The sequence below is a fragment of the Cucumis melo genome, chromosome 7 (genome assembly GCF_025177605.1).
Source record: "Cucumis melo cultivar AY chromosome 7, USDA_Cmelo_AY_1.0, whole genome shotgun sequence".
Taxonomy (NCBI): domain Eukaryota; kingdom Viridiplantae; phylum Streptophyta; class Magnoliopsida; order Cucurbitales; family Cucurbitaceae; genus Cucumis; species Cucumis melo.
The window spans coordinates 4,751,376-4,779,123 of NC_066863.1; the positions used below are offsets into that span (position 1 = coordinate 4,751,376).

The following is a 27,748-nucleotide window of genomic DNA, read 5'->3' on the forward strand; positions in this document are numbered from 1 at the left end:
AATTTCAATTGAAAGTCTAAGCCAAGAAGGTACGAACGAAGGGCCCTTTGAGCTCTTTATGAAATGGGTAGGAGCTTGATTTTGATAGTAATTTCTTTCATCTCTCATTTTCTCTTAGCGTGTATATTACCGACTTTGTACTTGATCTCTATTGAGAAGTTTCACGCTGGCCTAAATTCTGATATCCGAAGACTATTTATGTTAGTGTATAACCAATTCTTTAGTGGACGGACCGAAAGGGCGGGATAAGACAAGAAGGCGGTGGAGGTTGGTTGAAGATGATCTTACGCGGCGTTCAGAACCAGCCTTGAAGTTCATTCATTTGAAAGAAGGAAGAAGTAAGGAAATGAGACGACTCTTTCTTTCACTATATCATAAACAAATCTTCCCCTCCACACCAATCACGAGTTTTTCTCCATTCCTCTCGTATATCGTCGTCACGCCCTTAATGCTAGGTTTTGAAAAAGACTTTTCATGTCATTCCCATTTAGGTCCGATTCGGATCCCTCCGTTGTTTCCTTTTCCTCCCGCACCTTTTCCTCGAAATGAGAAAGAAGATGGTACACTCGAATTGTATTATTTAAGTGCTTATTGCTTGCCAAAGATCCTACTTCTACAATTGGTAGGTCACTGGGTTATTCAAATAAGTTGTCTTTTTTGTGGTTTTCCCATGTTCAAACTTCTATACCAATTCGGTCGATCCAGAATGGATCGGGTAAACATTCTATTAGGGAGCCTGGTCTTGACTCTTCAGTGTGATATTCATTCTCATTTGGCTCTTGGAATCACATCCAGCCGGGGTTGGAACAGCTCGCAAAATCCAACCACTTCCTTACTTCATTGCCCTCAACCCTTTCTCGTACCTCTATTGAAAGAGAATGGTTTCATGTTCCTTCATCGATTGGTTATTCCTCCCCGTTCATATCTCTCTTTCCAATTTCGGTCTCTCTGAGTTTACAAGATTGAATGGCTAATTTTGAACCCTCGATTCGATTTTTTCCAAGGATGTTAAGCCAGGTATGTAAGCCGTGTATCTGGGAGGAAGTGAAAAGAAGGGCTTTCGCTTTAATAAAATCATTAGAATGATAAGACTTGGGGACGACTTCTCCTATTGAAAGGAGGACGAAAGAAAGAGAGTCAAAGGCATAATCCCATCACTCTCTCTTTGTCTAACTTCTTCAGAAGAAAAGAAAGAAAAGAAAGAAAAGAAGGATATACCATTTTTTAGAATAGAAGGACTACGAAGGAGCGGAGCCAAGTTCGGAACTAATGGAGTGGAGAAAAGGAAAACTTTCAGTCGCTTCTCTCTTTATTCAATGATCGTCTAGTTCCATCTTTGACTTAGTGGATAAATGAGCTAGCTAATTTCATGTGACTTCTTCCCTCTCCTTTCAGTCGAGCCTTTGTTTTTTAATAGCTGAGTCCTTCCTCTCCTTTCAGTTGAGACCTCTTATGAATATGTCCTTATCAATGAGACCACTAAAAGCTTAGAACTGATTTTTGAACATTCTTTGAGCTCGTAGTTAGGATCATAATTAAGCTACTGAGGCTCAAAGAATTTGCGAAGAGAAACGACTGAAAGTTCACCTTTTATCATCTGGAGCTTTATTTTAGCTTTCCACTAAAAGACTCCTTCGGACCGGTGCTCAGTCCTCATTCATTCCACTAAAAGGAGAGTCAGAAAGCAGACAGAAGGGCATTGGATTCCCACTCCACGGTCCCAGCTCTTCCAGTTGCAGTGGGTCCAGTTCTTGCTTATCTATGCTCGATCGCCGCATATTTCCTCTTTTCATTTTTTTGTCTCAATGCTTAGCCTGGGACTTGAATGAGATGATTGAATACGGGATGAATCAATCCCTCAGTCGTAGAGGACGAGGCATCGATCATGGCTTTCCACGAAGCCATTTCTTTTTATCCAAGAAGGCCAGGGAGATAAGGAAAACAATAAATGGGTGCCCTTTCTAATCAGTCTTGAATTGGAAGGTGAAGGCTCAAAATCCCTTTTCAAGGAAAGATCCTTGGACATCAACGGATGAAACTCCCAATGCCCGACCCATGGAACGGTAAATCCGGGAGAGAGCCTACTACCTCTTCCCTAGCTGACTCATGAAGCAGTTTATCTTGAATTAGATGTAGATGTTGAGTAAAGCGCTATCAAATGAAAGAGAATTGGGGTAAAGACATAGAGGCTAGGCCAGTTTATAGGCGCTAAAGGCGCCATCTTCTTTATTCCAAGGTCGGGATTGAATCCAGACATAGCTCAAAGATCTAAACCCCGAAAACCGGTGCAAGCACTTCCTTAAGAGAAAGAAAAGAGTGAGGTTACGAACGAGAGGAGGTCTTCGTGTCCAAGGTCAGGCTTTCCTCGTGTTGAGTTCTTTTAGTCTTCGATTGATCCTCGTTCATATAAAAAAAAAGAATCTTAGCTTTGGAAGAAGCGACTTCCTAAACTCTTTCCACTTCCATTTCCATATCTGCCTATTCCCGCTTCTTCATTAACGGAATAATAAGGGTTTGATCCATCTTCCATCATTATGGAGGATTCTCCCTGCAGCTCAGCTCGATCAGTTAGAAAGGAAGCCACCTAGAAGAGGCCTATTGGTTCGGATTGGGAAGATCCTCCCTCCACACCTTGTCAGTCTGATCATGGGACTTGAATGTTCTTGGACTTTAGGCTTTCCTTCCAAATCGACTAAAAAGAGAAAGCCTAAGAACTAAAACCAAAGGTCCAGATTAGCTTAATTAGTCGAGGATGCTCCCCATAAATCAGAGGTTAGGAGCCCCTGTTCATTGACTTTATTCCGCTCCTCCGAAAGAAAGGATAGGATAAATATCCAGTAGTTGACGGTTGTCCGCTACGCGTAGCTAGGCTTCAGCTCATGAGAAAGAAATGAGAAAAATACGGTAGATTAGGTATCAATCCAGAGAGTACTATCACAGAAATATGCAATCAAAAGCAGGACGATGAATGAATATGAAAAGAAAGAAGAAAAAGAACTAAAGAAAGCCACATCCTCAGGTCGAAAAACCTCCACGGGTACTGGGTCCCCTCCCCTCGTGCACTCGTGTGCCAATTGAAGTAATGAACTACCACATCCCAATGCCCCATTAAATTAAGAGTTTGCTGGAACCATCGTATAGATAGGGATCCCATCCAAACTTCTTGAATTACGAAAGAGAGATCGAACCTATCGATCCAATCCCATTGGAAGAGGAGTCTGAAGATTCTATCTAATGGCTAGTTCAAACCTATCCCTTGCACTGACCCTCTCTGGCTCGAGCTCTCTAACCTCGTTTTGGTTGATCTAAGCTCTCATCCTCCGACCCTCTTACAAAGACCGAGGTAGCGGTTCATTGAGGGAGGGGGAGAATGAAGTCGTCAAAAACCTATTGAATCTTCCCAGACAGTAGAGGTCCTTGCTATTCCTATATCGAGTCAACTCAGCACTTCGCTGCAATATAGGTACTTGCTTCTGATTCCTCTACACGCTCCTTTAGTCTCAGATTTCATCCTCTTGACTTGAGGCCTAGTCTCCCTCTGCCTTGGGTGCTCGAACCTTGCTATTCCGATGCACAGCCATAGTGATAGCGGGGGAGAAGGATCAGGATAGGGAATTGCATCATCATGATGCGCTACTCAATGAAACTGCCTCCCGACATAATACAAGAACCCGAATAAGAGAGGTCTTCCATGAGTGGGAGGGAAGAGAATGCGGTGTAACCTTTCATAAAGGGTGGAGTACCCTCTGCGACTATGTCATTAAAGAGAATAAAAAGCCTTGAGTATGGGGGAAATTCAGCCTGAGCGAGATTGGAAGGGGATGCTTGTAGAAAGCACAGAGGGTCGAGTACCATGATGATGGTCCTCAAGCTAGAGCGCACCAAAAGAATCTTCAGGAAGATCGATGCTCGTGATGATTTCCTTCATCTAAGAAAGGATCCGGAGATAGCGCAACTACTGCTAACCAGACATACTACGATAAAAAACCTATGGGAGGACTCACAGCGCATGAAGATGCGAGGAATATCAGCGATGAAGCTACTAGTGGACTTTCTAGAAAAGAGAGGAAGGCCAAAGGAGTACACTTTCGAGACCTAAAAACAAAGGCGCAAAGAATTTGCGAATTCACTTTTTCTCGATTGGCTGGAAACGAACTTTTTGGTCGGCCAATGAAAAGGAGTCTTCGTCTATGGTGAAGCGAGCATGCAGAAAACGTTGATGATCAGTATGTTGAAAAAGAGTGGTTTCAGAATTTCTTCGGTTGGACAAAGAAAAAACAACTATGCGGGAGCCCCTGATTTCTTCGATCTTTGGGTGATTGATGAGTTCATGGAAGATAATTTGCAAAGCTTATACGAGACAGAGCAGTGCAGCGCATACATGAAGGCGATACTCACTCTACTTGATGGCCAGGAATCTAGGTTGGATGGAAAGTACGAAAGAAGGTTTCTAAAGAAGGCAAATGTACCGATCATTTTGATGATTCCATCTGCCTTTACAAATCTTTCCACTCCCTGGTGGAGTAAGCGAATCATGCCCTTGAGGTTCTACTCCAAAGGAATTGGAAGGAGAAAGGGTTGCAGCTACTATGTATGGATGCATGTGTAGAAGAGCCGACTATGAGTGCATCCTGAGAAATCCCAACCTGAAAGACTCTTCTCTCAAAGGGGTAGAAATCAGGGTGAGCGACCCCGAGGGAAGCATTTATTCTCTCCTCGAGATTGAGGGTGGGAAGGAAAGCCTCTTGCTTGACTCGCGGGGAAGGATTTCCCACGGAGTTCAAAAAGAAAGAATTAAGGAAGAAAAAGAAGAAAAGACGAGAGAGGAGTGGGGAGTGCAGAGGCAAGGAAGAAAATCAAAGCCCGTTCTTCGTAGCCTCAGAGAGTTAAGAAAGAAAGGTCAGACTCCTTCTACGCGGCTGGGCTGGGTTCTTTGACTGATTTTTGTCTATCTCGCCTAGGCCCATCATCAAATTCTTTCTTTCCCCTAAGAAAGCGAAGATTCCAACTTTCACATAGGCCTCATTCTTCATTTTTCACATCCCACATTCAAAGAAGAATCGGGTTCAGAGTTCATACGATCGGATAGTATGAAATATCTTTAGCACAATCCATCTGCCAAGCCTAGTCACGAGACCGTGAGGAAGAGGAGGTAGGATCGATCTTGAATCAGAGTGAAGAGCTAGCGAAGGCTTTGGAACTCCTTCTACCACCCCTAGGTATTCTTTCTTTCATTATGAAGGTGCAAAGCTGCGAGAGCTAAAGGCAAGAGGTTAGACTCAGCTCTATCTCCGCAGAAAGAGTAGCTGCTCGACTTGAAAGGATGATTGGGCTTGATTCTTCTTATCGTATCTGAGTTAAGTATCTAAAATCGACTTGAAAGGAAGTCTATTCTGTATCGGACCGAGAATCGAGTGACTCATTATCTCTCTTATTCAGTAATGGAATTCAGAACTATTTAGTGGATAAGTCACCTGGACCTTTCTTTTTGCTTCGGACTAGAAATCCATTATTTTGAACTTCTTCCTATGGATTTTCCCTTTTTCTTAGACTCTTCTACTGATTTGACCAAGAAGATTCCCGATAAGTAAATCAGAATACCTCTTCTAGCTCTAATGTGAACTAAACTTCCCGTGGAACTCTCCTTCTTCGATCTTGTGGAAGGGAGATTGGAAACTCAATTCCCGAGGTGGAATTATAAAGTGAAAGTAATGCTCCATCATAGAAGAAGAGAAAAAGAAGATAACCTACTAAGAAGAGATAAATAAAGAGTTAAGGAGAAACCTATTGTAGGATTTAGATAGACTATTCAAGCGGACATGCCCTAGGAATGAAGCTGAACCTTCGCTTCGATAATTCTTTGAGCAAGGCATCCTTAATCTTGGTCAGACACCTTTGAATCCCACTCCGCGGTAAAGGTAGCTCTTTCCTTCCGTTCGAAGGAGGCTTTCCTTCCTATAAACAAGTCAAAAGGTCTCATTCAAAGTCTAATCTTTCTTTTTTGCACTCCCGTAGTTAGAGGCAAAGAATTTGCGAAGGACTCGTTTTCTCTTCTTAGATAAATGCGCTTCGCTTCAGGCCTTCGTAGCTTAATATGGTAGAGTGCACTTTGAAAGACTAATTAAACTACCACGGACCGGGAAGAACTGGATATTGTTTGCGTGAGTTGCGTGAGAAAGAATTTGAGAAAGAGGGAGAGAAGCAGATAAGCCAATCTTGCACAAATAAGCGGATGAGCTTCTTCCCCGATAAAAACTAGTACACTAGTACCAGGGTTCTTAGAAGAGCTTTTTCCTTGCTCCGGGTTCTCTCTAGATTGCGAGAAGGTTCTATAACCATTTAAAGAGAAGACACTGATTTTCTTTCCTATGCCTTCTATGGTGGCTTCGCCCTGAATATTTGCTGACTTCTTTTCCACAAATTCTTTGCGCCTCATACTGACTTGTTCTTTCTGACTTGCCTCTTCTGTAGGGCTTCGCCCCTTTATACTTCCTATTCCTTAGACTTTCTTACCTCTTCTCAAATTCTTTGCCCCTCAAACTTGTAGTTTCTTTCCTTCCTCTTCTGTAGGGCTTCGCCCCTCACACTTTTCCTTTCTTTCCTGACTGACCAGTACTCTGAACTCTGACCTGTACTGTAGGGCTTCGCCCCCTTATACCGACTGACTTCCTCTTCCTTATCTCTTCCTTAGACTTACGGACTTCCTTATGTTCTTAGTGTTGGGGTGTCGTCAAATTCTTTGCCCCCTTCCTTATACTGATTGACTTCCTTATACTGACTTAGACTGATCTCTTCCTTATACTTCCTTATACTGACCTCTGACCTCTTCCTTAGCTTACCTCTTCTTCTTCTTCTTGACCCTAGTTCTTCTTCTTCTTGACCACCATACTTATTCTTCTTGCTGTCGTGAAATTCTTTGCCCCTTATAAAGACTTCCTTCCTTATACAGACTGACCTCTTGTACTGACTGACTTTCTTATACTGATTGACCTCTTCTCAACTCCTACTCTGCCTCACCTCACACTTGTAGTTTCTTTCATTCCTCTCACCTAAGACAGACTTGTAGTTTCCCTAACACAGACCTGTTCTGTTCTTTCTTTCCTGCCTGTTCTGTAGGCCTTCGCCCCTCACACTTTTCCTTTCTTTCCTGTTCTTGCTCTTGGGCAGAGCCCATCATATTTTCTGAGCTGACTTCTTGCAATATTCTTTGCACCTGCCTCTTCTACTTCTTCTTTCTTTCCTTCCTCACACCTAAGACAGACTTGGACTTTCTTTCTTTCCTTCCTCTTCCACTTGGACTTTCTTTCCTGCCTCTTCTTCTTGTTGTTGTGGTGCCTTCTCGCCCTCGGATCGGAACATGTTCACGCTTTTTGTATGGTACCCACTCGCTCCCAAAATACGCTCGGGCTAGCTTCTACAAAGCGCAAGATTCTCTTCCTCAAAGATTCACCACATTCCTCAGTGAATTCATTAAGTGAGAAGTTCTGTCTATGTATTATCGCTCTTGCAACTTCCTTCCCTTGACTCGTGAAACCTATTCTTTCATTCTTGTAAAAAGAAAAAAGAAAGGCTCAAAGAATATTGAGGTACAGACGGATGTACCGAATCGCTAGATCTTAAGATAAAGAGAATGAGCCCACTAAACCCAGAGAATGAAAGAATCCACAGGTTAATATCTTTTCTTATCAATGATCTTTGCTCCGAAGGAGGAGCGTAGCGGACAGCCTGTAAGCACTTTCTCCTGTCTTTCTCAGAGCAATATTCTTTGCGCCTGTCTTTCTCACTCGGGAGCGGAAGCGTAGCTACGCGTAGCGGACAACCGTCAACTACTTTCGTTTTATCCTATCCTTTCTTTCTTTTACTGAATCCACTGGCATCACAAGACCTGAAACAAGGTCACCTTCCACACTTCAGCTTGAAATTCGCTAATCTAAGGAATCAAGATGGATGTCTATGCTTTCACCGTTTGGCTTGGGAAATCCTGTAAGCAAGTGGATGACTTGGGAATTTTATTTTCAGTGAAGCAAGACTTGCATTGTGCGCTACCACGGGACATTCTGGTAAGTCGGGTGTTGGTGGCCTTAGAATGTAAAGGAACATTCAGTAGCGGAGTCGTCTTATTCCAGTAGGTTTAGTAGGTTTGGACAAAGCCTACACTTTCGCTTTCTTTTCTTTCGTCCCCTCTTCCTATGGTCGAGCTACTTCTGTCTCTCCTTCGGAGTAGTTTGAAAACCTTTGTGGCTCTTAAGAGATTGAACTTTCAGTGGTTAGAAGGTCGGATATAGGTATAGCCATTTAGGTATGGGGGGATGCCTTATTTATATAGTAGGAAGCTCAAATAAAGTAGGCCATCTCTATCGAGCCCACTACGCGGAAGACGGAGCGGTGCTTGCCCTTGATTGGAAAGTTTTTCCTTATAGCGATGAGCCTTAACGCCCCGGGACGGGAGTGGGGGCCCAAATTCCTCAACCTGGACTGGCTCGCTAGCAAGATGAAGATGCTCATACTAGCTCCAAGAGCTCAAGCAACTCTATCAATGGACGGTGCCCTACATCTCCCTATCCTACTTATCTCGCTTCTCCTATTATCAAGAAAGTAGGTCTACGAAAGCAAGCGCAAGAGTAGATCGATCTATCCTCAACGCAAGGGGAATTGTTTCCTTTCCTTTTCCATCTCCATTCAGAAGGTGAATTCGGTGATCTCTCTATAGAACCTTTCTCACTTCGACTTAGGAAAAGAGGCCAGGTTCGGTATATGCCCTCCAAGTCTATTCGCTTGAAAGCCTGAGGAGCCTCAAAAGCCTTGACTAAAAAACGCTTGTGGCTGTGGTTGTCATAACTTCTGTCTGTCTGCTGTGAATTTCATCAGTCCTAAGGGTAGTCAAAAATTAAACTACCACGGACCAGGATTCACAAGTCGTATTAGTTTTTTTAGTTGTCCGAGGGAAAGGAGTCAGTATTGGCTGTTGGCATGTCCGAGCCTCGATCGGTTGAGGCGGGTAAAGACGGTTGCCTAGTGGTAAAGGACTCCTTTTGTTTCGCGGTCATGGATCGATTCTAGGTGGTTCACTTTTTTACCCCTATTCTTAGAGTGAACGTTTTGATCTAGAAAATCGACCTTTCAGATGAGTTCCATAGTTTTGGACAGGACAAGGTGGAGGTCAAGCTTTTCTTAAAGCAATTAGGCAAATGCGTGTATACTAGCTTACTAGCTTGTGTAGCTCGACAGCTAAGGAACCAAAACCTTGATTTTGGTTGCTAAGTCTATGTAGAAGCTATAGGAAAGGCTCAGGCTTTCGCGCCTTGCTGTTCAAAAAGGTGGAAGCTAGCTACTTGCTTGTGAAAGGTGCTTGCCCGCGGCTATTCGTGGATCTAAAGTTCTATAGCTGATTGTGCTACTTTCAATCCTTAGTAGCGGGTATTAGGTGAGAGGGTGCCTATCTCATAGCTGTGACTGTGCTTTCTGGATACCTTTCCATGCTTTCAGATAGGGGACGACGGCGGGGAACTGAAGTGAAACAAACTAGTCATCTAATCTTAGGCTTTGCTACCTGACTTATCAGCCTGCAAGTAAACTACCCTAACCCCACAAACAATATCAGTAAGGAGTTCAATTCAGGCTAGGACTTGAACCAAGGTCGATATTTCAGACTTAGATTTAGTAGTTCCCAAGTATGATATAGGAAGGTAGAGAGTCAAGGCCTTGTCTGACTCTAATAGAAGTAAGTAGCTAATGCAACTTTCATCCTCTTCAGTCTGTGAATTTGAGAAGCAAGAGTTTGGCCAGAGGAGCTAGTCCTATAACTGCGGGCAGTTCTAGTTCTTTACAAGATAGATGGGAACTGTAGCTAACAAGTGTGCAATGAGTGGAATCCTACAACTACTCTTTCTACTATATTGGCAGGACGGGTGCCAAGTTATTAGTAGCTAGGCAGCTAAGCCAGTAGTAGTTCAGTTCAGGCGCTGTTCTCAAATCTAGCTGACAAAGATTACTACCACGAACCGGTACGGGATAGGGAAAATGGTACACTTAGCACAAAGAAATTGGATAGACATATGTTGAGAGGATTGGTTCGACAACTATCACTGAATCTACTATCAGTAGTGATTTATAGAAGTTGACTCGCTTAAACGAAGAGAGTGAACAAAGCATGGCGGAGTGAAGAGAGAATGAATTAGATAGCTCTCTCGATGTCCTTGTTATCTTTCCTAGGTAGATTGTGACTTATTCATTCTTTCTCGTTGACTCTGCTTTCCCCGCCGTGGATCCTTTCTCGGTTAGGGCCTCCCCTATCCTCATTCATTGATCGCTCTCTTTGCTGCGAATCTCCCTCTCCTTTCAGTCGAGCCTTCGCCTCGCAAATTCTTTGGTCCTCCTTAGCTTAATTAGGGCTTGATTGGTACATCAAGCATATCGGCATCTTACTTCTTTGGTATGGTACACATATCTATCAATGAAAAGAAAGTAATAAAATTCATTCCCACTGTCCCAGTACGCGGTGAAGAATTGCCATTTGATGAGCTTGTCAGACCCAGAAGAAGTTCAGAAAAAAGCCTAGGGCAAAAAGAGGGTAGGCGGGCTATAAGTAGGCTGTTTGCTATTGCTATAAGGACTGCTCGCCTTTATACGGCTTGGCTTCACTATCGCTCATGACTTGTATTGTGGTCGGCCTAAAAAGTAGTATAGTCTTCTTTATTCCTACCATAAAAAAATGCCTATTATCTAGTTCGTTAAGCTTCACCAAAAGCAAGATGAGGGCGCTCTGCTTCGTAGACATAGCTCGTCTAGTACTTGACTTACGAGTTCGTGTAGGACTCCCCCCTCTCTCTAAAGAGGCTTATGCATGGAACTCCTTGTCTACTAAAGAAGCGTTAGAGCGAGCGAGCTCAGCCTGAAATTGAGTGGTCTCCCTCCTTTTCCCTCACTAAGATATTCTTTCTTTCATTTCCACTTAAACTTCCCCAGGGATTAATTAATTGGATACCCGAGAACCATAATCTTTCCTAGGAACTGCTTCTACGACAATAGGCGTAAAGGCATGATTAGTTTCACAAATCTCACTGCACTGACCATAGTAAACTCCTTCACGTTGTACCAAAATGGAGATCTGATTTAAACGACCAGGTATAACATCACATTTGACACCTGAGGAAGGTACAGCCCAACTATGATGTACATCAGCAGGTGTTACAATAATACGTAGATGAGTTTTGGCTAGTAGAACCACTCTATTGTCCACTTCTAATAAACGTGATTGACCCAATTCTAGATCATCTTCTAGAATCGTATAACTGTCAAAAGTGAGTGACTGTTCACCGGAACTGTTATAGTCAGAATACTCATAAGTCCGATACCATTGATGTCCAATAGCTTTGATTGTCATGGCTGGATCTACTACTACCTCGTTCATTGAGTATAAGAGAGCAAAGGATGGTATAGCAATGAACATCGGAATGATAATAGGAAAAATGGTCCAAAGAATCTCGATAGTAGTTCCATGAACAATCCTTTGCGGTATTTTCTTTTTTGAATAATGGAAATGCCATAAAGCGCGAACCAAGATTCGTGATACAAAAACAAAAATCAGAATGAGGAAGAAAAAGATATCGTGATGTAAGTCTATTATTCCTTGCATCATAGGTGTTGCTGCGTCTTGAGATCCTAATTGCCATGGTTCCGCTACATCACAAGGAGCAATTGTGAGGAATAGCCATTTGAGAACAATCGTTTTCTTTGCTTTCTTCTTTGACTGCTCTGCTCCCCCCCCCCCCCCCCCCCCAAAGAAAAGAGAGACTTGTTATTGCTCTCCCAATGAAGGAAGACGGAAATCGCCGGTTGGGTTGGTCCAACCAAGAAAGGCATGGGATGGGCATTGCTTGGGCCGAGTGAAGTATGGTGTGGCTACCTATTACTCCTCACTACACACTTGAAATCTCTCTTGAGACTCCCCCCTCTTTCTTACAACTAGTTGCTGCATGCTATGGGATCTCGAGAAATGGGAGGTTTCAATTGAGAATCCACACTCTCATTACATTACATTTTGATGGAGATGAAAAGGAAGAATCTCAAATAGAATAGACCAAGATCCAATTTCGGGTCATTTCTTGGTGAACATGATCTGCCATAATCTCTTCGAACCCTTCTTGTTCGGAAGAGCCAATAACATCGATCATGAATAGTCGCTTCTCTCTTCTCCCCTCTTTGTTCATTGATTCAGTCTCGTCTTCTAGTTCCATCTTTAACTTAGTGGATCAAATTGAATATGGAAACTCCTCCGGTTTCTGTACTTGCGCTCCTAAAAAGGAGCAAAGAATTTTGCAACTCCTCGCAACCCTTGTTCATTGACTTCTTCTTAGTCGAGCTGCTTCGTACCTTTCAATCGAGCTATTTGAGTTGGGAATTTCATGACTCCTTCGGAGCGGTCAAAGAATTTGAGAGACGTCTGAACGTCTTTCATTTCGAGCCCTCAGTCTCTAGGTCAATGTTTCAATTATCAAGCGCAAAGAATTTGCGTGAGATGAACCTCGAATTCACTAATTTTTGAATATGGATTTCGATCATTCTTTGATAAGGAGTTCGCAAATTCTTTGCTCCTCTTCTTACATTTTGAGTCAAGTTATTTCAAAAAAGAAAGGGCGATAAATAAGGGATAATTCCTTAACTTTCAGTCGCTTCGATCATTCTTTGAGCCTTATCATTTTGAGTCGAGTTATTTCAAAAAAGAAAGGGCGATAAATATAATGACTTTCACTCTCAAATTCTGAGATAATTCTTTGATCCTTCAATTTTGAGTCGAGTTATTGAAAAACCTCCGGACCGGTCGGATCACGAACGAGAAGGCTAGGCGTAATTGAGTGTGTTTACGAGTCAATGGAATTAGAGTTGAATTCGATCTTCATTCTCCCACGTAGCTCTCTCATTCTTGTCTTGTATTATCTTGTAGAAGGAGAGAGAGAGGGAGAGGGGTGAATAAGCGATAGGCACAAAGTAGCTCATCCGGTCGAAAAGAATGAATCACAGTAGGGGTTAAGGCTGAAGGGAAAGAGGAAGCGTCAGCGGTTTGTTCATCAAGGGACCGGTGTGAATAAGGAAAGAGAGTTTCTTCGTTCTTTCTGTTTGAGATCCCTATAATGGATCTCGAAGGAATAACCTCTACAAAAGAAAGGGGACATCCAGGTGAAAGAGATAAGTCTGAGGCTGTGTAAAAGATCTTGTGCTGCCATTATCATCATCAATCGACACAGAAAGACTACTAAAGAGAAAGCAGTATGGGAAGCAAGGTCAGAGATTCTTGCTTAGTAATTAGTTAGTAAGCAGCACAGGGGAATCGACATCAAAGGAGAGGATAAAAAGAACTAGCGAGGATGAGGTTGCCGAACGAGAGGGTTCACAGACACCCAAGAGTGGTTTTTTCCTAATAGGGTCTTGACTTAGGAGGTAACTGAGAGTAGGACATGTGCCCTAGCAGAACGATTTGAACTATTAGGTACGGGGAGTGGAAGGGGTGGCTTTACCGCTCCATGGGATTCTTTGAGTCTACTGATGTCATTTTAGCATAAAAAGCTGAGGTTTCTTCCGTGAAATGAGATTCGAGAAAAAATGGAATAGGAAGACGTGTTTCCAAAACGAAGAAGATACGGGTTGCTAAAGGAAAGTTAGCAAAGTTGGACAAGATTGGAATGGGCATAGGAACATGTATTGATGTACCAGATCCGCTAATGCTCCCAGGTTGATGCAATGTATTCCACCAGTTGACTGAAAACTTGATTATTGGTATATCGATCGATCCAAGACAGATTGAAATAATAGCCGGTTCGACAGGAAGCTTTTGAAAACGTAGTGCACCCAGGTAAATAAGGAACGAGATGAATACAGAGGTTAAACGAGCATCCCACACCCAAAAGGTGCCCCACATAGGTCTTCCCCGAAACCCCCCAGTCACTAAAGTCAACAAGGTAAAAAAAGCACCCATTTCTGTACCGGTTCTGGAAGAGCGAAGAAAAAGGGGATGTTTTGTTAATAGGAAGAAGAAAGTGTTGATAGTCGTAGCGATATAAAGAAGAATACTCATCCAAGCCGCAGGAACATGTACATATAGAATACGAGAATTTCCACCTTGTTGAAGATCTAGTGGTGCTACCCGAAGACTTAAATCAATAGCCATCGCTGTTAAGGCATGGGTATTTAGAGTCACGGGCCAAGGTTCTGAGAGGACCTGGAGGGCGAAGGAATCCTCCGAAGAAGAAGGATTATCAAAATAAGTCGAAGAAGAAGGATTATCAAAATAAGTGATAAGAAAGCCCCCACACAAAAGACTATAACTATAAAAAAGAGTAGAAAAATGGAGACGTAGCAGGTAGAGGAAGAGCGAGATGAAAGAAAGAATTAGGAAATAAAGACAAAGAAAAAGGGAAAAATATCTTTTTTTCAAATCTTTTACATAAAGATGAAAGATCCGAATAAAGAGAACAAGAAAAAAAAAACTCAGTCCGAGAATCCCCCACCCCCCTATACCAATGATGAAATCTTTGCCTTTAGGTCCCAAAAAGAAACGATAATTGTTGGAAAAATGGATAGAATCCTCTGCCTTAACTTTAACATCGAAATCTAAAAATATTATCTTGTCCAACTCCCCTCTGTCTTTTTCTTCTTCACTCACGCGATATTTTATTTCAAAGTCAGATTTTTTGAATGATTAGGCCTGGTAGAACCTAGTGAACCAGGCGTACTATTTCCCAACTCCTAACGGAGCCTTGCTTTTCGTATGATAAAAGCTCTTTTTTTCTTGTTAGGGGATTAATCTCTTTCCTTTATCGATTTGATCTTTCTTTCTTAAGAGAATTATCTTAATCGATTATCTTGATCGATCTGTCTTAATCGATTTGATCTATCTTTCTTACGAAAATCTATCTCTTTTCTCTTTCTTTCTTAAGAGAATTATCTTAATTGATTTTCTCTCTCTTTCTTACGAGAAAATCTATCTCTTTTCTTTAGCGATTTCTTTCTTTCATCCCTCTTCATCTCTTTTCTTTCTCGATTTCATCCCACATCTGGATCTCTTTTCTTGTTTATCTTTCGTAATCGATTTGATCTCTCTTTCTTACCAGAAAATCTAAATCTGTCTCTTTTCTTGTTTATATATGATAATCTCGATATCTTTGATATCTTGTATTAATCTATTTCCTTTAGAGATTTTCTCTTTCTTTCAAAAGAGATTTGATAGCTTAATCGATTTGATAGCTCTTAAGCGTAGCGACTGAATCTGCTCTTGAAACTGAATATGCTTTCCTTTCCCTATGCGTAGCTACTGAATCTGCCCGAAGCCAGAGGGAGCGGAGCGACTTCCTTCATCTGCTTGGATTGCCCTGGAGCGTAGCTACTGTATCTGCTTGGATCTTCTTAGAGCGAAAGCTACCCCGTAGCGGAGCGACTGAATCATATAGTTTGAGATGAGAGCCCGCAAATTCTTTGCGCCTTGTTACGCTGAAAATGTAAAGGGCGAAGCCACCGATCCGCTACGCTTTCGATGTCCGTTCCCCTCTGTTGGTGGGAATATATCCCCTCGTTGGTGGAAATAAGGTTCCGGTGTCCGCTCCCTCTGCTGGAAAGGGAAAGCTGGAAAGGGAAAGTTGCTCCATAAGGCGCAAAGCGAAGTGACTGAAAGTTTACCTTTTCATGATCATTGAATAAAGAGAAGAAGAATGAAAGGTAAAGGAAGACTACGAAGGAGCGGAGCATAAGTTTGTGTGGTCCTACGTCCCTCTTACTATGGTCGAGCTATTTCCATCCCTCCTTCAAACTTTTTTGAGTGGAAAATCAGGCTCCGTAGGAGGAGGCGACTGAATTGGGAGTCATGAAATTCCATATGAACCTGTGGAATGAATGAGTCCTTCGCTGCATTCTAATGGATTCCTTGTTCATTGAGGACCTTTGTTTTTGGAGCGGAGTATGAAGACCTCCTGAACTCATTCCATTCTGAGTTGACTTTATTCAATGACTTGTTCATTGATTCGTTTTGAGTCTCCCTTGTTCATTGACTCCTTCTTAGTCAAGCTGCTTCGCACCTTATTTAGTAGCTCAACTTGCACACCTTCTAATTGGAAGAATAAGGAATGAGCTTGAAAATTCTTCAATAATTCTTCTCACCTCTCCTTCTTAGTCGAGCTGCTTCACACCTTTCAGATGAATATGGATTTCTGACTCGTCCGGAGGTTCATATGGAATTGACTGAGTTCCACCCCTAATAAGGGAGAATGGTTGAAAGGTGTAGTGGATCATTGACTTCATCTTCTCATGAACCTCTTTTTGAACCAAAGAAAATCAAAGAATTTGCGAAGGACTCTCTCTACTAACAAGAAAAAAAGAGCGAATATCATACAAAAGCAATGCAGAGAAGGAGCAAAGAATTAGCGAAGGAGCTCGACTGTCAGAGAGTTTAAAGAATTTGAGAAGCATCTCTTTTCTTATTAGTTTTGGGATAGGCTTTCCTCTGACTTTCATCTTTAAGCCCACTACGCGATAAATCTGGGAGAGCTGCTCCTTCTTGGGCAAGCTTATATCGAACCTACGGATACATCTACCCTTATGGATGAGCTACTAATAACCTATTCTTGGCCTACCTTGGTCCCCCTTCCCTTCATCTTCTCGGTAAAGCAGAGAGTCTCCCACGGGGCATGAGTGGGGGATAACTTCTCCGAACCCTATTAAACTAAATACAGAAGCTTCTACTCTTGATCGATCCGACGAGAACTGTTCCGAGATGGATTCCTTTCAGTCGTTCTAGCTGATTCGAAAGACCCTAGGCTCCCTAGGACTATAGGCTTATCGTACTTATTCCTATGAAAGAGAATACTCGTATTCATACCGGTCTGTGGTAGTTTAATTGTGGGTTAAAGGCTCTTCCACTGGTTGGAAAATTAGTTATCTCTCTTTCTAGACTGGGATCTATATCTTTTGATACTGCCTCTGGCCTTGCGAATAACCCCGCCTTAGCCTCAATGTTGCCTAAGATTCACACCCGTAGCTTTCTTCTTGTTGTAATGCACTAGTCAAAGAGAGTCAAGGTAAGACCTAATTCAAATTACTTACTCAATTTTTTTCGTTCAATGAATGAATGTCTCTTCTCTTTTGGCTGCTCCCACAACAAGTTTGTTTCGGTATTTACATAATGAAACTTATCGTAGTGGCACTCTTCGGTCTTACCGGAGAGTCTGGTAATGCATAATCTAGCAAGTATCGTATACCAAGAAAGATCCTCCTCGTATTAGACTTGATAGAAGGCTAGCTTACTCGACTATACATAGTATTGTGTAGGCAACGTATGCGCTATCCTTACCTCACTAGAACAAATCTGGCCTTTAATGTCGGTTGGAAAAAATGAAAAAAGAGCTTTAATGTCGTTTTTGAAAATGCGGATGTTTAATGTCGGTTTTAAGCCGACATTAAAGCTGGAGCTTTAATGTCGGTTTAAAACCGACATTAAACATCCTTGTTTTGAAAAGCGACATTAAAGCTCCTTTTTAATTTTAATTTTAATTTTTTATTTTATAAAAAATGACTTTCTCTCTCTTACTTTACTCTTTCTCAATCACCCACACGATTTCATCCTTCCAATTTCTTCTTCACTCCTCATTCTCATCTAACAATCTTCCCTTTCTTCTCCGAAGAGTCACTGGCACCACCACCACCATCGTCCCTCGTGCCCAGCTCGTGCCCGCCACCACCGCCGTCACTCCTCACTTTCTTCAAACACTGATGTTGCTTTGGGGTTTTTTGCTTTGGGGTTGTCGACGAAAAGAATGGTAAGTTTGAATTGGGAATTTTGCTGTTGGTGGCTGATAGAATAAATTCATTTGTTAGGCCTTGTCCGTTGGAATATTCCCGTATGTTCTAAAGCTTCTGCAGACGACAACGCCGGAGCTGCGACAAATTCTGGTTTTTATATGGACAAAGATTCTGGCCTTAGATAAGGTATATAATATAATTAGGTTATTCTTTTGCAACTGTGGCTTTGAACAATGACTGGTTTTTGATGGGAGAACTTGCTTTGTTTTCCAAGTTAGTTTTATTGATTTGTCTTGGAGCTCCTTGGTCAAGGAGTTTTGAGCTTATTTTCGTTTTTGGGTGCCATACTGCAAGCATATTTGCAATTGCGGTTGTTTTTTTTTTTAGGGTACTCTAATCGTAGCTTCCATCTGTGATTTTGTATGTAGTTTTTCGACTCTTTCCTTTGAATGTGTCATGAAGAGAGTTTTGTTTCCTGTGAATGGTCTCTATTTTCTTTTTTATTTTATTGGTTCTCATATCTAATGCTTATGTTTCTGGATAGAATTACTAATATTTAATTATTCGATCTGTATATTTTTTCTTGTTCTTACTGTGATCAATCTTACGTGTCTTGGTTTATGTTTAAAGTTGAACACTACCCGAAGTTTCCATTGTCCATCATAATCATATTTATAGACAAAACTCCTAAACAGTTAAAACCTTAAGTTGAAGGATTAATGGTAGGAGTTCCAAAACATTTATGATCAAAGTTACTTACGGAATATTCATAGTGGTTTCGAAAACCAGTCAACAGGAGCACTTTTGAAACAACAATGTAGTGTCTGATTCTTTTGAAAATCAAGTAATTTTAGAGGGCATAGACGATAATTATAATATAAGTAATTGTTCTTCAGGTTGTCGATTTTCTGTTCCTTAGTACTCTTAGTGTTGATCTTTCTCTGAAGAATGTGGAAGATTTTTTTTTTCTCCGACATCCCTGTTTCATATTGAGAACTTGGTCTACTGGGGACTTTTTTAGCTGTTATTTCATTCAGAAAGTTCTTTCATGTCGCCAACCACATGAACTCTCTCTAGATGCATTTTATTTTTCTTCACCATTCTTGTGGGCAAATGATTTACAAACCTTTGTGTGGTGACCATGATTCTTCTGGAATGACAGTCTTGCCAGGTTGATTTAGTAAAGGATGTTGGGCATACATATTTCATCCGCTTTCTTGATAGCCTGGAAGCTTTCCCAGAACAGCGGGCAATGGCTGCATTTGTTTTAGCGGTAATTGTTGATGGGCACAGGCGAGGCCAGGAAGCATGCATCGAAGCTAATTTAATCCACGTCTGTTTAAAGCATCTCCAGAGTTCAACACCAAATGATGGACAAACTGAGCCGCTATTTCTTCAATGGCTTTGTCTTTGTCTTGGAAAACTGTGGGAAGACTACATAGATGCTCAAATCATAGGATTGCAGGCTGATGCCCCTGCTGTGTTTAGTTCTTTATTGGCTGAGCCTCAACCAGAGGTTCATAATTTACTTCCTTCATTCTATATTTTACATGGATGTGCAAGTCTGTCTACACTTAAGCCTCAAGTGTATGTCTCAAACGTAGATTTCTGTTTCAGGTTAGGGCGTCAGCAATTTTTGCACTGGGTACTCTACTTGATGTAGGGAGTGACTCGTCTAGAGATGGTGTTGTCGATGATGATTGTGATGATGATGAAAAAATTAGGGCTGAAACCAGTATTGTTGGAAGTCTCTTAAGTGTTGTTTCGGATGGAAGTCCACTTGTTAGGGCTGAGGTTGCTGTTGGTATGATTCTCTATTCCCCTTGTTTTCTGCTTATACTTGCTGTCTTCGCGTGGTTAGTTATAACTTTATTACTAGTATTGGCCAGTTTTCTTTCCCTCTGATTTGTAAATGTATCTTGAAAAAATCTTGTTTATTGGAATAAAGAAAAGTGGGTTGAACTAATTGAAAGAATCTGCCACTATTCATTGTTGTATACACCTTTTGAAGTTTGGACTTGTTGAGTGATTGGTGTTTGTTTTTGTTTTGTTTTTTAGTGCGAGTAAGATATGATTGGAGGGTTAATTTGTGGTACTATAGATTTTAATACAATCTGATTTTGATGGTTTTATCTTTCCAGTATGTATTCAGTGGGATTTAACCTATGGGTTTCTGGTCTGAACTTTCATTGAGCATGTTTACTGTACTATCTAAAACTCCTGAATCTCAGCATTCAGATTCAGGAGTTTTACATGAAGATGCAGTGAGCAATGGGACCGTAAATCATTCGAGGCCCAAACCTCTAAATAATGCGTTGTATTCACAATGTGTTTTGACCATGTGCACTTTAGCCAATGACCCATCTCCTCGCATTGCAAGCCTCGGTAGGCGGGTGATTTGCCTTTAACTTTTTTTTTGTGGTACTATAGTAGCGGTCTCAAACCTACTGATGGGACAGCAGCATCTCAGCCTCCTACTTTTGCTGGACTTGCTCGTTCTTCTTCATGGTTTGATATGAATGGAGGTATGGCTATTCTTTTGGCTGTGCATTATTTACCATTGCTGTGCAATTTTGAGAAAAGTCATCAGTGGTTTGATTACTTTGAATGATCGTTATTTCTTGTGTTGCGGCTTCCCCTCTACTGAAAAAATAAATATAGCACAGGGTGCTTATATAATCTTAACTTTTTCTCTAATTTCTTCCTGATTATGAAAATTCGTTTCTGTATCAGGTCATTTGCCTTTAACTTTTCGAACACCTCCTGTCAGCCCTTTCAGACCAAGTTACTTGACAGGAATGCGAAGAGTTTGCTCATTAGAGTTCCGGCCTCAGCTAATGAATTCTCCAGACTCTGGGTTAGCTGATCCCTTATGGGGTTCCGGTGGAACTTCAGGAACATCTGAACGCAGTTTTCTTCCACAATCAACCATCTATAACTGGAGCTGTGGGCATTTTTCAAAGCCTCTCCTCACTGCTGCTGATGATGGTGAAGAAATATTTACTAGAAGAGAGGAGAGGGAGAAATTTGCTCTGAAACGGATAGCCAAATGCCAACATTCTCGTAAGCCTCTTGTTCAATTTTATTTGTATTCATGATTTTCTGGCTTCCCATCATTGAACTTGTTCTACTCTCTTCCTTATTTTCATTAGCTGTTAGTAAGCTGAACAACAACCCAATTGCTAGCTGGGATACAAAATTTGAAATGGGTACAAAAACATTATTGCTACAACCATTCTCTCCCATCGTTGTTGCTGCTGATGAGAATGAACGGATTAGGTATGGCGGATTTCTTTTATTTATTTGTTCAATTAAGTCTATTAAATCGTGCTGCGAATCAATGTAGGATTAGATGACAGTAGTTACATTTGGGAACTTAAGTCTCATGTAATGAAACCTGTAGTGTCTTCCTCTAGCATGTTTTTTTTTTTTTTTTTTTTTTTACTACCATTTGGTTTTTGGAGACTACTGCTTATTGGAAGTCAGTATTTGGTCAGTGTCATACCACCGTGCCCATATTGAAATGAGTATGATTCATTTGTTGTTCATTTCCCTAATCATTTTTCACCAGTTATTACCCTCTGAACTTTTTCGCCTTGTGTCTTCAAGGTCTGGAATTATGAAGAACCTGCCCTTCTCAACAGTTTTGATAACCATGATTTTCCTGAAAAAGGAATTTCGAAACTGTGTCTTGTGAACGAGCTTGATGACAGCTTGCTTTTGGCTGCTTCATGTAACTCTTACATCATTTTCGATTAATTTTCATGGTGGTGATGTTTGTAACACTAATAGTGTACCTGACTTCAAATTTTCCTGTATTTTTCAGGCGATGGAAATATCCGTATTTGGAAGGATTACACTCTAAAAGGAAAGCAGAAGCTTGTAACTGCTTTCTCGGCAATCCAGGGGCACAAACCTGGTGTTCGTAGTATAAATGCTGTTGTGGACTGGCAACAACAGTCTGGATATCTGGTATGTATTTAGTTTAGATGCTATCTCCTCATTTTCCTCAAAAACAAAAACACAGAAGAGAGAAGAAAAGGAAAGAAAACATTTATAGTTTCTTGCTGGTATATTACTGAAGCTTTTTTTGTCATGTGATATGCAGTATGCTTCTGGTGAGATATCGTCTATTATGCTATGGGACCTAGACAAGGAGCAGCTCGTTAAATCTATTCCTTCATCATCAGATTGCAGCATCTCAGCATTGGTGAGTACCTCTTCACAATAATTTAGGAAGTGGCAGGTTTCTCCTATTTTGGGTCAGCTGGAGCTGCTTAAAATTTAAAAATATGGTTCATCATCCTTTTTCTTATGCATTGCTTTGTGAATAACTGGGCCAACTTGAGTGTAGCTCACATGTGCAAAAATATGGTTCATCACCCTTCTCTGAACTTGTAGGCTTGTCTGCACAATGCGCCCACATGTGCAAAAAGTAGAAAAGGTTGTGGGGATTGGCTTTCAATCCGGACTTGATTCGTCGAAGGTGATAAAACTTCTTGGCTGTGATCAATGTATTTTCAGTATCCTATTAAAATGTATTTGTTAATTCTGCTTATCGTTTTCTTCTTCAGATTGTCAGTGCCTCTCAGGCTGGTGATATTCAATTTCTGGATATCAGAAATCAGAGGGATCGGTATCTAACCATCGATGCTCACAGAGGTTCACTTACAGCATTAGCCGTTCATAGACATGCTCCTATCTTAGCTAGCGGTTCAGCCAAACAGTTAATTAAGGTCTTCAGCCTAGATGGCGATCAACTAGGCACCATTAGATACCATCAACAAGCGTGTTTTCATTGTTGGTGGAATCAGACTTGAATAATATGGGATTTATGTGCTTTAAGATATGAATGGGATTTATTGTTGCTTTAAGATATGAATGGGATTTATGTGCAAGTGCTAATAGCATTTTCATTGTTGGTGGAATCAGACTTGAATAATATGGTTTCCTACGTAATGTGACTTGTAGTTTCAAGTTTGTAGTTAATTTCACTTGTTGGATTCAATGTTGGTTTATAAAAAATGGACAATAATACAAGAATTAAATAAATATAAATTTCTAAAAATGAACAAAAACAAGCCTTTGATGTCGGTTTTAAACTGACATTATTGGCCTCTTTAATGTCGGTTTTAAACCGACATTAAAGCCAAACCGACATTAAAGGGCTTCAATAACACTATCAAAGATGTCGGTTGAAAACCGACATTAAAGGCCTTTAATGTCGTTTTTAAACCGACATTAAAGAGGCCTTTAATGTCGTTTTTAAACCGACATTAAAGCCCAACCGACATTAAAGGCCTTTAATAACGCTCGCAAAGATGTCGGTTGCCAAGTGACATTAAAGGCCTTTAATGTCGGTTTTAAACCGACATTAAAGGCCAAAATTCTTGTAGTGCCTATCGGCTAGTCCATTGGCATGCACAGCTATAGTCAACTCTGTCTGTCTTGCAAGACGTAGCCAAGAGTGTGAAGCAAGCACATGAACGCTCTATCCCAAAAGGAGCTCAGGCATCCCTAGATCCAAGGCTTAGGACAGAGGAACATCGATCAGACGATCCGGCATCAGCCCTCCCACTCAGACGAGTAAGAGGCTTCCCTTAACGCTCAGAATCCCACACTCTGGCATAGGTACATTGCCATAAGGACTCACTAATCAAACAGACGCATCTCTACGCTCAGCTCTTTCAAGGTCTCAGTCATTTAAAAAATCTTTTCACAACCATAACAGCCATAGATCAAATTAGACTTCCTATATGCTCTATAGCCGTACTCTGGCTTGCCATCATCAGGCAATAGATGACTTATGGCAAGTCTCACCTCTGGTATGAGATCAAGATGTGAGGGTACCCTCTTGCTATGCTCGAGACTGATCCTCTCCCGTAGCCTAGTTCTTTCCCTATAGCTTAGTTGTGTTGTTAGGAGTCCCTCATGTCAAATGGAATGTTTTCGTGAAAGATTTGAGTCTGGCAAGCCGTGGGATGAAGATATAGCGGTTAGAAGTCTAGTAAGCTCTATCGGTTAGGCAACATATGCGCAATCCTTGCTTTGTCAGATAATCTGAATTTATGATACGATCTAATATCAGATAATCCATATGCACGACTCCTGATTAAGCTAAGGAGGACCAGCTCTTTCTTCAGTAGCTCTCGTTGTGGCAAAGTTTATATTCAAGAAGACTCTCTCATCTCATTTATGAAAATCCCGAACCTTTCTAACTCGACAAAGAGGGCGCGACCCAGTAATTGTGTCTTCCTTATTGCTTTCAAAATAGAAAGAAGTTGAAAACAAAGATAAGAGGTGTGAATATGCGAGACTGTAAAGGAGAGGTTTCATACGACCCCTAAAATAAAGAGAAAGGATCGGCCGAGTGGCTTCTTCTTGCTTGATGTTACTTACCCCACCAACAACTACTGCTTCGCTTCCTATTGAGGAGGTTACCTGTCTTTCTTAGAATTCCATCAATCTTCCGCTGATCTTTACAAATGATAATAGTGGTTTTTTGACTGCTCCGTTAGGAGATTCTTTGCCGTAGGTAGAGCTGCCAGCTATAGCCAAAAGTGACTAAACTGGCATCGCACATAGCGGTACTAAACTATATGAAATAAAGAAGATTGAAGAAAGCTAATATTTAAATAAGGGTCCGTCCGAAGGTTATGAAATAACGAGACTCCTACGGGGCGGTGAGAAGAATGATCAAAGAATTTGAGGCGAAAGGACTGAATTATCATAAAAGAAGGAGCGAAGGAGCGAAAGCAGCTCGACTTATAGGAGAGGAGCGAGATTTTGTTTGGAGGTTCGAAGAAACTCGACTGATAAAGAGAGGAGAGGAGCCCTTTCCCTTTATGAAATCCATATGAAAAAATTAGTCATTGATGAAGCTTGAATCTTAGACTCCTTTCACAAATTCTTTGCTCTAGATAAAAGGCGAACTTTCAGTCGCTTTTCACACTCTTTGAGCTATAGACCAAAACCATATATTTGAGCCTTGTTCATTGATGGACCGATGAGAATTACACTAAATCTTATGGCTCGCGTAGAAGGCGCGAAGCGACTGGAAGGTGCGAAGGACTATCCATTAGGGAATTTGAGTGCAAGTCATTCATTCTATTAAATAGGCGAGGAGAGGTGCAAAGAATGAGAATTTTCCACATTCCTTTTCCCTTAAGGACCTGTCAATCAATCAAGAAGATCCTTGCCTTTCTTTTCTTGCCCGGACCAGAAACTCAAACTATAATCAAAATATGTTAATTTCTTTTATAGGCCTTCTTCTTTCATTGCCTTTTCCCGTCTTTTTTCAAGCAAAATAGGATTTTTTTGAATCTTTCTATTTAACGAAAATAGAGAAAATATTCAAGATTTTGAATGATTTCTTGCTGCCAGCCATACCTAAAACCTAGCATTTTCTTGGATTTGACTCCGTCTTCAATCTAGCACAAAGATGCACATTTTGAATTCCCATTTTCTTTTCTTGACTTTATTTATTATCGTTAATGAGCTTCTTTTCTTTGATTGACTTTTCACAGGTGCCATAAGACAGGATAGAAGGCCTCACAGGTTAATATGGATAGTCCGAAGGACGGGGCGTAGGTGCAAAGAATATTGCGTTCTTGGATTTCAGATGCTTCATCTGTCGTCGCCATTCTGATTTAAGTTGTGGAAAGGACCAAACTCGACCCGGAAGATCTTTTGGCAGTCTAGTCATTCCAGAAAAAATGGGGATTCACCCTTTACTAGGGATAGGAATACGAGATAGACCCGTCCTCAGTCGCAAAGTTCATTGATTTTCGGACTCAAGATTCCATATTAACCTCTTCCTCCCTTGCCCGGTAAGGCTTCCCCCTAAGAAAGAGGAAAGACTCAACCAGAGAAAGGGTCTACCGACCAAAAGCTGTTGAGCATCAAGAATGCGGATCGATATGCGGAGAGATATGGTCATTCAAGGCTTCCTATTCTTATGCTCGTCTCTATGTTTTTGACCGTTTCATGAGCCAAGGCATCCTTATTTTTCACTTTTCATTCACATTCAAAGAAAACTCGGGTCTTATCGACTCGCTTACCTTACCGGGGGGAAATCTTAAAGAGACTTGGAAGGATCGGGATGAGTGGGACGCGTGCCTCAAGCTATTATGATTCGGATCATTTGCTAGACCCATCAGAGCAAGAAGAATTCGTCTCAGTTTAGGACGAGTCCGAGGTTGAAGAAGAAGAAGTTTCAGTTGAAGCAGTAGCTTAAGTTGCAGGATCTCTTGAGGAAGCACAGAAGTTTGAGTTTATATATATCAGTTTATCAGAGCTAAGCTCGACCCAAGGTGTGAAGCAACTTTTATGTTAAGGAGAAAGAAGTTTCAGTAGCCTTCGTTCGATGGTGAGATAGATTGTCAGATCGTAAGTCCTCATTCAAGGCGGATTTCCGTCTTTCTTGACTTTCTTATATCCCAACTAGTAATCTTCTCTATAAAGAACTCTTATTTGACGTTCAAAGGATTCCACGCTCGAACTTCTATTCTCATTCAAAGAGGTACGATCGCACTAAATGTCCTAGGGAGCACGAGACCAGAAAGAGTCCTTGGGCCGGGCGGGGCAGCTGAAGGAAGAGGATAAGAATAAGGCGCATCCCTCTGCCATCTTTCAAAAGCGATAACCCCGGTCCTTCTCATAATGGTTCCGACTGATTTCACAGAATAAGGAAAGGCCTTCTTTTTAAGACGTTTAAGACGGACAGAGAGAATGAAACCTATTCCTCGCTACTTTATCTTGATGGAGGCCAGATAAGAGCTTCCAAAATGGATGTTGAGACTGAAACTGCTCCTTTCCCCTATGGTCAAGCCGCTTTGCTCCTGATTCCGAGACAGATTCCCTGGCTTAGTCTAATGGCACAACGAGCCCCGCTGGCTCTTCCTTTACTTAAGTGACTCCTTCGACTGGAAGTCTCGGGCATTTCTCCTTTCCCTGTAGGTCAAGCGGCTTTATATAGCTCCTTTTCCGGTCCATGGTAGTTTAATTAAGCTGCTATGGAAAGGGTCATCTAGCCCTTGATTTTTGAGGTAGAGGTGGGGACTTTCTTAAGTCGCTCGTGAACTCGACCCCCCCTTGTCTCCTTAACTATTGAGTTCTATGGGGGCTGCTTCGCTGCTTCACTCTTCGATCATTCTTTGAGCCTCACTCAATCTATGAAAAAAGATATGAGGTCAATTAAAGGACAATGAAAAGAGGGTTCAAACTCGAATCACCCCAATAAGAATTTTCTCCGATCCTCTTCTTTCTGCTTAGGAACCGTAGCGCCAAGTGGATAAGGCATAAGTCTGCAAAGATATAAGGGAATCCTCGATCCGGAACTCTGACTGGAAGAACTTAGTGACCCCTCCCTCTTCTTCTGAGAATTACTAATAAGATGAAATAGCTGTAGGCACGTCCTCAGTCTCACATATGATACCGAATGGCCTACTTCCCGGATAGTCGAACTGATTTATGGATCTCTTGAAAGAAAGGTCCAGGTGACTCACGTACCAATGTAGAAAAGATTCCACTATCCCTATGACTATATCCCGATCGGTCTATTACAATATTATTGATAAGTGAATATACAAGACTCTATTTAGAATAAGATATATGTCTGCAAGAAGAACTTCTTCTTCAACCAGAACTGCTGAAAATGGACTCAAAGTTGAATGTCAAAACCCCCTATCTTTTATGGCGCTTTCGCCTGGAAGTTTGAACCGCTACGTGGGATCAGCCATTTTCGAAAAGAAAGAAAAGAACCAATGAACAAGGGTTGAGAAGCGACTGGAAAGGAGTGCAAGTCAGAACCCTTATAGATAGACAAATGTTCAAATAAACAAGGGTGAGGACTAGCTTAATTTTTCATTTCATTTTTTCGAGTGCTTCTTGAAAGGCGTAGTGGATCACTGACAGAATCTTCTCATGAACGCCAAATTCAACCAAAGAAAAGAATGATCAAAGC

The 27,748-nt window shown here is 41.4% G+C and overlaps 2 protein-coding genes and 1 pseudogene across 2 annotated transcripts; 1 reads left to right on the forward strand and 2 right to left on the reverse strand.

Moving 5' to 3' along the window:
* Window positions 1-10,972: 10,972 nt before the first annotated feature.
* On the reverse strand, window positions 10,973-11,638 carry LOC127150340 (cytochrome c oxidase subunit 2-like). The gene has a single exon (XM_051087983.1). It carries the CDS (start codon window positions 11,636-11,638, stop codon window positions 10,973-10,975), a length of 666 nt encoding a protein of 221 aa, XP_050943940.1.
* Window positions 11,639-13,510: 1,872 nt separating this feature from the next.
* On the reverse strand, window positions 13,511-15,677 carry LOC127150302 (putative cytochrome c biosynthesis ccmC-like mitochondrial protein). The gene is made up of 2 exons (XM_051087715.1): window positions 15,670-15,677; window positions 13,511-14,321 (listed from the first exon to the last, which is right to left on the reverse strand). Exons 1-2 carry the CDS (start codon window positions 15,675-15,677, stop codon window positions 13,511-13,513), a joined length of 819 nt encoding a protein of 272 aa, XP_050943672.1.
* A 2,354-nt stretch (window positions 15,678-18,031) lies between these two features.
* LOC103485349 (regulatory-associated protein of TOR 1-like) lies at window positions 18,032-22,761 on the forward strand (annotated as a pseudogene).
* The last annotated feature ends 4,987 nt before the right edge of the window (window positions 22,762-27,748 follow it).